At 35.3% G+C, this 12,636-nt stretch overlaps 3 protein-coding genes across 4 annotated transcripts in view; 1 reads left to right on the top strand and 2 right to left on the bottom strand.

Annotated features, from left to right (window-relative positions):
* LOC110439446 (protein NLRC3-like) overlaps window positions 1-10,141 on the bottom strand; it is a 37,774-nt gene extending 27,633 nt beyond the window's left edge. For both annotated transcript variants that reach the window (XM_087245870.2, NM_001445129.1), the window contains exons 1-9: window positions 10,069-10,141; window positions 9,433-9,483; window positions 8,507-8,611; window positions 7,842-7,926; window positions 5,473-5,668; window positions 3,162-4,929; window positions 1,838-2,011; window positions 1,561-1,734; window positions 1,267-1,440 (exon numbers count right to left, since the gene is read on the bottom strand). In XM_087245870.2, coding sequence (XP_087101996.1) covers window positions 1,267-1,440; window positions 1,561-1,734; window positions 1,838-2,011; window positions 3,162-4,929; window positions 5,473-5,668; window positions 7,842-7,926; window positions 8,507-8,611; window positions 9,433-9,476 — 2,720 coding nt within the window. In that variant the 5' untranslated portion in view covers window positions 9,477-9,483; window positions 10,069-10,141. The remainder of the gene's footprint in view (window positions 1-1,266; window positions 1,441-1,560; window positions 1,735-1,837; window positions 2,012-3,161; window positions 4,930-5,472; window positions 5,669-7,841; window positions 7,927-8,506; window positions 8,612-9,432; window positions 9,484-10,068) is intronic.
* zgc:113135 overlaps window positions 1-12,636 on the bottom strand; it is a 1,020,739-nt gene that overhangs the window by 540,911 nt on the left and 467,192 nt on the right. The gene's annotated exons all lie outside the window — the stretch shown is intronic.
* LOC101886882 (gastrula zinc finger protein XlCGF57.1-like) overlaps window positions 1-12,636 on the top strand; it is a 513,813-nt gene that overhangs the window by 230,891 nt on the left and 270,286 nt on the right. The window lies entirely within an intron of this gene.

Below are 12,636 nucleotides of genomic sequence, written 5' to 3'. Positions count from 1 at the left end.
TCCTACTCCACATGGACACTTCCGACAGGGAGGGGGGTTAACAGCCACGTCTTTAACGGATAACCACGCTCTTCTGATATGCAGTTAAATAGTTACGCTCAATAAAAAATATAGATTAAAAACTTAGCTGGAATAATATCTTTAAATACATCACTCACCAAGAAGCCACCCTTCGCGCACCCTGCCACCTTGGAGCCTTCGGATTCGACCATTGACAATGTCCTCTTATAAGGCCAACACTGACATTGCCATAGACCAGGCATGACCAATCCTGTTCCTGGAGATCGACCTTCCTGCAGATTTCAGTTGCAACCCATATCTAACACACCTGCCTGTCATTATTATTATTAATTAAAAGTGCTGTTCAGGTTCTAAGTAATTGGTAATAATAAGTGGTGTTTGATCAGGGTTGGAGCTGAACTTTGCAGAAAGGTTGATCTCCCTAGGAACTGGGTTGAGCACCACTGCCATAGACTTTCTGGGTTGTATACATTTGCTAAAAGCTTTTATATGTTCTAAATCAAATAATTGGTAAAAACATATTGTGTCAATTAATTATTTCATTAACTATAAAGGAATAGCAATGTTTTTCACGTATTGGTGCAATACTTTGTAGTGTGCAAACATAATTGCCTCTAGGAGTCGTCAATGAAAATAAAACAAACGCCAGACATGAAGTTGGCGCGGACCAATGCACATTCTCACGTTCATTTTATTGTTAGTAAATCTAATGTAAGTGTGAAAACTGGCGTACACACAGTTTTTTTGTGGGCTGCCCAATGGATAATCAGTGGACGTAATTACACTGATCGCCTGCACCTGGAGTTCGTTCACTCAAGCACTGAGAAGCCTCTCTTCGCTAACCACAACTCTGAGTCTCTTTTTCTCCCTCAGAAACCACGGACTGATTGAGACGGGCGTTCGGCGTATCATATCAGCTCGAACAGGACAAAAGGGTCAACTCTCCTACAACTTACCTGAAGCACCGCTACACTGGGACCATAGGAAGCTCACAGAAGACACCTGCACACCACACACATCTACAGCACGTTCACTATCACCAGCACCGTAAATTAAAAGCCCTTAGGGGGTGTGTTTACTTAAAACTTGTGTCTGCCTTTTCACTTCACCCTGCTACAATACACATACATTTGTATAGATATGAATATATTTATTTCTTTTACTGCCAATGGGGAATGGGGCTTCCATATTTGTTAACCTAATATGTAACTTTTTGTAGTCACCGTTGAGTGGAAAATCATTTACCTCAGTGTCTTCAGTTTACAGTGTTGACTCTTCAGTCCATCAGAGAGCTTCTTCACTCCTAAATCCTGCAGGTCATTGATACTCAGGTCCAGCTCTCTCAGCACACAGTTTGAGGATTGTAGAGCTGAAGACAAACTCTCACAGCACTGAACAGTGAGATTACACATGACCAATCTGAGAAAGAAGAACAGAGATTACATTAACAGTGTGACTTTCAGTAACTCATCTGATGTAAAAATAAATAAATAAATAAATAGGAGTAAAAATTAATAAATCAGGTGTTTAAAAACAGACCTCAGTCTCTCCAGTTTACACTCTGGTTTCTTCAGTTCATCAGAGAGCTTCTTCACTCCTGAATCCTGCAGGTCATTGTTACTCAGGTCCAGTTCTCTCAGGACACATTTTGAGGATTGTAAAACTGAAGACAAACTCTCACAAGACTGACCAGTGAGATTACACATGACCAATCTGAGAAAGAAGAACACAGATTACATTAACAGTGTGACTTTGAGTAATTTGCCTAGGTGTAAGTAATATTTATAATTAGTCAATCAGATCCTTGAACTCAGACCTCAGTGTCTCCAGTTTACAGTGTTGAATCTTCAGTCCATCAGAGAGAAGCTTCACTCCTGAATCCTGCAGGTCATTGTTACTCAGGTCCAGCTCTCTCAGCACACAGTTTGAGGATTGTAGAGCTGAAGACAAACTCTCACAGGACTGAACAGTGAGATTACAGCACTGTAGCCTGTGTAGAGGACAAGAACAATATTTATGTGGTCATCTGAGACCTGATTGTTCTACAATGCTTACTTACAAAAACTATGTGTACACCAGCTTTCACCCCTATGGTCAGATGTACCAACACCAAAATGAACATAAGTATGTGTGTTCCTCAACACCAACTTCATGAGTGGTGAAATTTTGTGTTTTTGTCTGTCATGTGTTCTTTGTCTGTCAAGGCGAAATCTGAAGACAAATTTGCATACGCGAATCTGAAACATTTCCATTCAATAAATGTGCAAATAATATATGATGCTTAAATGTGATTGGGAAGCTAAAATGCCAGTGGCACTGCCTTGATACGAGCGGAGGGGTGCTGCTAAATTACCCTAACAAAGTGTTTCTCTAATACACCTGTGTCTCCCACAGATACGGATACTACTCTAGACAGTAAAGTGTTGCCCACAATTAAGGCAACTCTCTCCTCAAAGGGTGTTAGTTTAGCATCCTCTGTTCCCCAGCCCGTTCGCTCCACACTTTGATGGTGTGCCGCTGTTTTCCTCTGAACCTGCACCTTTACATCAGACCATTTCTTTTTTAATTTACTCACAGTGAGATGTTTAGACCCCACTGCTTTACCCGCGTCAGCTAAACTCTCCCACTCTATTTTTTTTCTTTTGTTATTAATTCAGGAGGACAAACTTGCAAATAATACAGTTTTCTCCAGTCTACCACCGATAGGAGCACCTCCAGTTCACATGACTGTGGACACACTATACTACACACAGATCTGTCCAAACTGCTTACAAAAGCATTATAGGTGCCCTTTAAAGGAATAATTCACCCAAACATTTACTTAGACTCAAGTAGTTCCAAACCTTTATGAGCTTCTTTATTCTGTTGAACATAAAAGATTTTTAAGATGAAAACCATTAGCCTTTGACCTCATTAGAAGGGAAAACAAATACTATTTAAGTCAATGATAACAGGTTTCCATCTTTCTTCAAAATATTTTGTTTTATGTTCAACAGGATAAAGAAACTTTCAGAAAGGTTTATAACCTCTTGAGGGAGAGTAAATTAGTAAATTTACATTGTTGGGGTAAACTATTATTTAATATTAGCAAATGTCTATTTCTTAGATGAGAGGACTTACAGATCTGAAACAAGACTTACAGAGCTCTTTTGGAGGATTTGATGACTGCTGATAGTCTGATGAGACACTCGTCTGATCTCTGGAATTTCTGAAGCTCAAACTCCTCCAGCTCCTCCTCTGAGGTCAACAACACAAAGACCAGAGCAGACCACTGGGCAGGTGAAAGGTCAGCAGATGACAGACTTCCACTACTGAGGTGAGACTGAATCTCTTTCACCAGAGTTTGGTCATTCAGTTCATTCAGACAGTAGAACAGATTGATGGATCTCTCTGGAGACAGATTCTCTTCAAGTTTCTGCTTGATGTAGGCAATTATTTTCTTTTTGCTCTGGTCTCTGTCATCTTGCTGTGTCAACAGGCCTCGTAAGAGCTGTCGATTAGACTGGAGTGACAGACCAAGAAGGAAGCGAAGATAAAGATCCAGATGTCCATTCTCACTTTCCAGAGCCTTGTCCACTGCAGTCTTCAGCAAATCAATCATGGACACATTTCTGCTTTTTTCTGCTTGTGTCTTGTCACTGTCTAGAATCAGATGATGATAAAGGGCTGCAATGAACTCCTGAATGCTCAAGTGAAAAAAACAGTACATGGTACCAAGAATGATTCCCGTGTCCTCCTTAAAGATCTGGGTACACATGCCTGAGTACACCGATGCCTTATAGACGTCAATGCCACAGTCTTTCAGATCGCTCTCATAGAAGATCACATTGTTTCTTTCCAGCTGCTGGAAGGCCAGTTTCCCCAGTGAAAGGATGAGCTTTGGATCCCAGGAGACATGTGCTGTGTTTTCTCCATCATACTTTCTTCTGCTCTGCTGGATCTGAAAGCGGAGAAAGTGTGTGTACATCTGTGTCAGAGTCTTGGGAGATTCCTGCAGTGTCTCAGCATGAGCCCTGTGTTTCAGTTTTAGTATGTTCTGGAGAACAGTGGCTGAAATCCAGCAGAAGACTGGGATGTGGCACATAATAAAGAGACTCTTTGACTGTTTAATGTGATCAATGATTTCTCTGGCCTGATTCTGATCTGTGAGTCTCTTTCTGAAGTACTCCTCCTTTTGGGCATCATTAAATCCTCGTATGTCTGTCAGCCGGTCGATACAGTCAGCAGGAATCTTACTGGCAGCCGCTGGTCTGCTGGTGATCCAGATGAGAGCAGAAGGAAGCAGATTTCCCTTGATGAGGTTCGTCAGGAGAACATCCAGAGAGACTGCTGAAGATACATCACCACACGTCTCATTACCAGCAAAGTTCAGAGGAAGACGACATTCATCCAATCCATCAAGGATGAACAGGACTTTGAATCGTGTGCTTCTTGTAAGGTTCAGTCCTTTAGTCTCTGGGAAAAACTGAGTTATGAGGTCTTTTAAACTTTGTCTTTCTTTCTCCTTTAAGTTCATCTCTCTGAATGGAAGAGGAAATATGAAGCTGATGTCTTGATTTTCTTCTCCTTCAGCCCAATCCAGAACAAACTTTTGCACAGAGACTGATTTCCCGATGCCAGCAACTCCTTTTGTCAGGACAGTTCTGATCCGCTCGTCTTGTTCAGCTGCTACAAACAAATGTTTGCATTCAACCTGAATCTCTAGTGACTGAGTACGTCTGGAAGCAGCTTCAATCTGTCTGATCTCATGTTCAGTGTTGACCTGTTCACTCGCACCCTGAGTGATATAGAGATCTGTGTAGATGTTATTCAGAAGTGTGGAGTCTCCTTGGTGAGCAATTCCTTCAAACACACTTTGATATTTCTTCTTCAGGCTATTTTTAAGCTGCTTAATGAAGAACAGCTCGTCTAAACACAGGAGCAAAGAAACAAAGAGATTTAGTCTCGACTTATTTGTAAGTATCAGTCTGACAGATCGCCATGAGTAGGGCCAGACAGAACTTTCAGACATTTTTTGCTGTTTCTGTGGAGGATTTTGTAAAATATCTGCAGATAACTGTGGAATGATTTTGGGAATATCATACTTTGGGATTATCATAAATAAAAACTAAATAAATAAAATAATAAATGAAAAATATCACCTTTTTAACTTGTAAAATAATAATATTTAATAATATGTAATGATTACAATACAAATCAAATTAGATCCACTTAGTTGCTAAACAAAGTAAGTCTCTCATATAACAGATCTAAAGGACAGAAAATATGACTTTACCAACTGTACTGTAAATAAATCAAATGAAGATTTTCATATTAGTCAACAATATCACTGAAATTGAATAAAAACTGAATAAATAAAAATGCGCACAAGTAAATAAATAGACTTAATGATGGGCTAAAAATCTGTGTAAATCTGCAGGTTTCGTGTGGGTATGTCCATGAGTCTCTTACCCTGGAGAGTGTCAGCAGCTTGATCTTGCTTCATCTCTCTCAGGAAGAAGAGTGTGAGATCAAGAGCTGCTTCTGTGATTCTGCTTCTGTTCTCATTAAACTCCTTTACAAACTCTTGACTGTTTTCTGCTTGTAAGATTTTCTTAAATTTCTCCAGTTCATTCTTTAGAAATCTGATCATTTTACTCTCAAGATTCTATGATTAAAGAAACGAGAAGAACAACATTTAACCAAAACATCGGGTAACACTTTATAATAACTACACACTATGAATCATTTACTAAGCATTAGCATCTAGTAAATTCATTATTTGTTAAGCATTAACTCTACATTAATAAATGTTAGTAAGCAGTTTATAACTGCAGCTACAAATGTTCTACTCTTGATTTACAACCACATTTATAATGTGCTTTATAATTGTATTTTCATGCGTAGTTAATGATTTATATTTCATTACTAAATTAAGTTTCGCATTATTTACAACCCATTTGTATTTAAGAGTAGTTGGTGGTTATTTTAATTTTTCAGAATGAGTTAGTAAATGATTAATAAACTACTGAAATCAGCGTTTACAAGTCTTATTATTCAGACATATATTAATAGTTAAATTAAATGTTGGTAAATGTTTTATTAACTCAATTTCATGCAGTTATGTGAGCTAATTTAAAGTGAGGACTATTTGTGCTTTATAAATATCTTATAAATGACCATTAAAGGCTAAGAATCAAATGAATAATACATCTGCAATCTTATCTAAAAAGTAAAATTACTGTAAAGTTTAAACACTGCTGAATAACAGGAGTGACAAAACATGACATCAAATTGGGAAAAACAACAACAATATAATAATTTAACAATACATTAGGAAGCAATGTTTCAACAGCACAGTAATTTTATTTTAGATAAGTATGCAAAGATTTTTTTGAAGTACAGCTTCATTTGTGTGTTTTCAAATGAATAGAAATTAATAAAGTCGTTTATTTTCTTTTTTCCTGTTTAGAATTTAACTGACTCTTTAACAGTCATTTATAAGGGATATATAAAGCATAACTAGTCTTCACTTCATAAAACTGGATGAAGTTGAGATAATAAAGCATTTATTACCATAAAAATTAACTATTAATATATGCCTGAATAATCAGATGTAAATGTCAATTTGAATAATTTATAAATCATTCACTAACTAATTCTAAATGATCTTTAAAACAAATAACTACTGTTAAATAACTGGTTTGTAAATAATGCAATACTTAATTTAGTAATGAAAAATAAATCATTAACAAAGTATGAAAGAACAAGTATTAGGCACATTATAAATCTGGTTGTAAATCAAGTGTTGAGCATTTGTAGCAGCAGTTATAAACTGTTTACTTATGTTATTAATGTAGAGTTAATGCTTAATAGAAAATGAATTCACTATTTGCTAATGATTAATAAATGATTCATAGTGTGAAGTTATTATAAAGTGTTACCAAACATTCATTTGCAACTACTGAACAATTAAAAATACATTATAATACATCATACTACAGGATTGTGCTTTATTTTATTGGCTGATCAACAATCTAGGGTGTGCACTTATTCTCAGATGAAGTAGATTCAGATGGGCATTGAGCACATTTATAATTCCTGAATTATTTTAATTATTTCACAGCTACAGAAGCCAAAAGTCACATAAAAACACAACAGAAGGTTTTGGATTTGTAAGATAAGGATTTGTAATGCTTGGTCTTATAAACAGGAGCTGTTTGAGGACAAAAAGCTGTCAAATGTATGTAATACAACATCTGAACAGTGGCTTTAAGAGTGGAAACATCAGCATCTCAAAGAGCATGTTTTTTGTGTGTTTAAAATAACTTAAAATGTGTGTGTTTAAACTTTTAATAGACACCTAAACATTGATGTTTTGGCTAAAACAAGGCTTACATTTATCTGTCAGTGAAATTATAGTAGACATGAAAGAATAGCCCAAAACTAGACTACATAGTGAAATCTGTCTAATCTTTGTATTGATAGTCTAGATTTGGACTTCTGTTAAAGTTTCACCAAAAGCTTAAGCTTGGCCATTAGTCAAGCCATCCTCAATTGGACATCTATTAAACAACAATGACTTGGTGGGATATGCAGAATAATTGACTAATTCGTTCCTTTATTAAAAAAAAATATAGCTTTATTTTTAGGAAAATAAAGCACACAGAGGTGTAAAGGAGACTCCACGAGAATCACAGTTGTGCATTATTTTATAATAATTCAATGAACTGGAGTCAAAGATTACTTAAAAATTAATTGCACTACATTTTAATTAAGCTATATATTTTTAAATAACTATGTTAGTTTAATTTGTTTATAATAAATGAGATTTTTCACACCTGGAAGATCAACTGGAGATTGTCTTTGAAACTCTTGTGTCTCCTGTGAGTCTCGTCTCCTGAATCTGCTAACTCATATTCATCACTGTTAACAGATAAAACTACTGTAATAATACATTTAGAGGCAAACAAACACAGACAAATCTTACAAACACAGAAAATAATACATGTAGTGCTCATAATGAGACAGTGGACAGATTTGTTACTTGAGTTTTCTGTTACATTAAGCTGAGAAATCACAGACAATTGTCTCTGTCATTACAAAGATCTGTCAATCACAAAGTCATAATTAGAAAGTAGCTTTGAAAGAAATATTTAATTTACAGTTCATTATTACACAAACTTTTAGCTACAAAACGACACAGCTACATTTACCTTCAAAAGCTTCACCTTTATTTAGATATATTTTCACAACAGTTTAGTTATAAACTTTTTCAAAACATCTTTCATGCTCCACAAATGAAACAATCGACAGAAATCTGATATTAATATTCACTGAAAGATCCTCTGAATAAGAAGCCAGGTGTCAGTAAATGTCTTAATGAATCACCAAAGTTATTTGATTAATTCAAACAACTGATTTATTTAGGAATTAATCTCTCTACTGAATTGATGGTTTACACAAAACAGTCCATGTGTGAGCAATAATGTAAAACACACAATACCGTTTGGCAGATGATGGTGTTTCCCCACTGAACACTGGTGGATGATCTTTTGACCGGTCACTCTTCAGAGACAAAGAGCTGGACACACATGATCCTGATCTCACACTGAACACACCAGAGGAATAAACTGCAGGACAAACTTCAGTCTCTTTTACAGGAGTTTATCAGACAAAAAGGAGTTTGTTCAGTTTAACTAAGAGCAAACTAATTATTGGCTTAAACATAGAAACAAAACATTAATATAATCTCTAGGTAGAAAAGACAAAAAATAAATAAAATTCCCTTCACTGAACTACACACTAAGTTTAACATGTATATCTGTTTTAATCTGTGTGTATTGTTCAAATGTAGCACCCTTTTGTTATGTTTGTGGCTGTTTTTACCCCAATGACTTCATATAATTAAGCAATATCAGCATCTGATCATGCAGTCTTGATTGATGCTGGTTGGAAAGAATTCAGATTCCTGTTGATCATCAGATGTCAGCATTAACCCTTTAAATCAGCCTGAGCTGATCAGTTTCTGCATTTTATATGGAGTTCAGTGGAGTGAAAGAGCAGATTATATTGAGTGTGCAGAAATACACTTACTGTGTGTACTGTGTTTTGACAGCTGAGGGGCTTATTTTAATATTCTCAGACATATCAAGACAAGCGTGCAAAGGTCTCTCTCACTCCATATAACTCCATATAAAGAATTGTTGCACTACAACTGATGACCAACAGTAAAATGACAAGTTGTACCTCTACACAACAGGCTTTAAACCACTACTTCTTCAATATTTTTCACCAAGTACCAGCTAAGAAGAAATTGTACCCCTATTTGAGCATTTGATCAGGCAATAGCAACACAAATAAGTGCATTGTTGTTGGTCTTTGTTCTTCAGAGAAAGTGTTGAAATAATGGTGTAAAAACAGAGTCAATACCTGTGTTTCTCTGAGAGAGAGTCCTTTACTCGCTCCTCTGCCATACTGCAGCTAAAACACCAATGCAGACATTAGCAGAGCTTTCAGGGAACAATCATACATATATATAGTCCTTAACATGAATGCAGTTGGTTTAACCCTGATCTGACATCTCAGGTGTTTCACATTTGATTCAAGGTAAATGCATGCTATATAGAGTTTATCAAGAGAAGTTCAGGTTCAGCCAATTGTTGATTTAGTGAGTATTAAAATGTCTCTCTACTAAAGAGGCTATTCGGTTAATGAGTTACTCTGACAGTCAAAGGTTAAATGCAGTGTTGTTTAAGGATCGTCAGCTTGTTTTTCAGCAGCTTTTCTTCCTGTTCAACTGAAGGTTGTGACTCTGAATGTTTAGAGTTATATTTAATGCTGAATTATTGGACACTATTGAGTCAGTCTGATATAGAAGAGAACAAACACTTTAAAGAGATTACAAATAAAGCTTTTAGACAGTGTTTAAATGAGCGTGTTTGACTCAGTGTTTAATCTGTGTTTGAGGATTTGATCTTCAGGATCAGACATTTAAATCACACTCACACATATAAAACCCCTTCATCATCTCCACAAATCAGCGTAATGTAGAAGTGTTAAACTCACATGCAGAAGTACAGACGCTCTTGTGCAGCAGGAACACAATCTGAGCTCTTTCACTTCACTAAAACACACCTGTGTGATCTACAGGTATATCCTTAAATATTATTGGCTCCACTGAGTGACACTGACATGAATATTCATGAGATTCTCCGGACTGTGGGCGTGTCCTTGAGACAACACACAAACCACTGGATGTGAAGATATCTGTGCAGATTCTCTGAGCTCGACTGGGTTAAAGGAATATAAAAAAGTATGATATAGTGTATATATAGTGTAATATAATACACACATATATGAGAATAGAGAAAAATGTATTTGAAATAAATCCAAGAGGTCTCTAAAAAATATTTAAAGCAGCATTGGACTAATAAAATAAGATTACAGATGAAAGTATAAATGAGTACACCCCTTACAGATCTCTCTGATGAATTATTACTTACTATCAGAGGCTGTTCAATAATATAAGTGTTTATACATATTATATTACTGTTCAACATATATTATTCATACAAATCAATACAAAATAGATCAGAATATACATTACATTTAACAATCAACATTTTAAGATAAAACAGTAATAAAAATAATAATCAGTGTATTTACAATGATTCACTTATAATCAAGGTGTGTGTGTGTGTGTGTGTGTGTGTTGGTTTATGTGATTTACGAAGACATTTCATATGAATACACGCCACATTATGAGGACATTTTCAATTATGAGGACATGGTCGGAGTCCTCATAATTTTAGCAATGTAGAAGTGCTTCTTTTATGTAGAAGAGCTCAAATCCAAAATTTCTCCACATGACTTTATAGTTCACATAAACCTGATTTAGTGTATTACGTGTGTATTCGACATGCGCCCCTGTAGCCCGGACTGGGTACTGCATCCTCTCAATAATTATGCATGCGAGTGTATGAAATCGCGGCATGTGATTGGCTGACCACCAAACGTCCTCATAATAACTGTATCTGTCAAACATACATCTGTGTAAACAATAATGATTAAAAAATAGTTTTAAATATGTATAAATATGAATTACGTTCTAATTAAATTATAAAAATCCCCCACTACCTTTATAAGATCAATAAAGAAATAAATGCCTGTTATTGGCCAATCGCCACCACCTGACTCAATCAATTCTGCGCTGGACAGATGGATATCACTCATCGTTTGAAGACAGGACAAAGAAGCACGGAGCTTGTTTATTCGACGATTGATTGCATACACTCTAAACAGGAATGTGTTGAAAACAACACAACATGTGTTATTTTCAACACATTTCCTGAGTGTGCTCAGGGACAACACATGTTGAGTTAAGTTTAACACACAAAATGTGTCATAAAATGTAACACATTAATGTGCAGCATAAGTTGACACACAGATGTGTTATTTTTGTATGTGTTTAACACAACTGTGTGTTACTATTCATTTTTTGTAATTTTAAATGTAAAAAATATTATAAATGTAAAATGAATAAACAAAATCTCACAGGAAACATTAAACACTGTTCACATACTGTTTAATTTTCCCAAATGCATTCAAATGTTTTACAGCAATTCATTGTACATAATATAAAAACTCACTTTATAAAAGTATTCATTAAATTGAACTCGTATCTGTTACGCATGCCAATAAAATGTCAAATATGTATGAAACATATCCATTTTCAAAATTATTCTCTAGTGAAAGAAATTAATAACCATAGCACACTGATTATACATTCACCCACATGTAAGGTGCTTGTCTTAACAAAATAAATCATTGTCAAATATAGTCAAAACACTTCAAACATTTAGGTAACCCTTTATAGTAACGACACAATATAAATTATTTATTAAGCATTAGCAAGTACAGTAGTTGATTCACTATTTGTTAAGCATTAAATCTACATTATAAGACATTAGTAATGGGTTTCTAAATACAGCTACAAAGGCTGTTTTCTTGACTTATAAGCACATTTATAATGTGCCTAACAATTGTACTTTTATAATTCATACTTTCAAATACAAATGGTTTGTAAATAATGCAGTCCTTGATTTAGTAGTGAAAAAATAATCAGAAGCAAAGTGTGAAGGTACAATTATAAAGCACATTAAACATTTACTTATAAGTCAAGAATACAGCATTTGTAAACCGCTAATGTCTTATAATGTAGAGTTAACGCTTTAAAAATTAATGAATTCACCATTTGCTAATGCTTAATAAATGATTTATAGTGTGTCAGCACAGCACAGGAGCGTCAGCACAGGAGCGTGCTATCTAAAAAATAAGCGAATTTTACATAGTTTTTCTCTAGATGACATGTATAATCTATTTATAAATAATATTGTTTTGTTTGCGTCTAAACATTGCGACCATCCACACTAAATATTCTTTTTTTTTTTTTTTTTTTTTTGCTATCGTACCATTAATATTTTCTCAAATTATCATTAAACGTGGAGCTAACAGATTACTAGATAAAATAAGAACTTAATCGGTTGCCATCAGCCGAGTCCTTGCCAGAAGCGGCCAGGATATGGTTGACCGGAATCGGGCCAGTACTTTACAGCCGCATCACAACCGCATGTG

Source organism: Danio rerio, chromosome 4, assembly GCF_052040795.2.
Source record: "Danio rerio strain M-AB ecotype USA chromosome 4, GRCz13ab, whole genome shotgun sequence".
NCBI classification, from domain to species: domain Eukaryota; kingdom Metazoa; phylum Chordata; class Actinopteri; order Cypriniformes; family Danionidae; genus Danio; species Danio rerio.
This window is presented reverse-complemented; position numbering and strand designations above follow the sequence as displayed.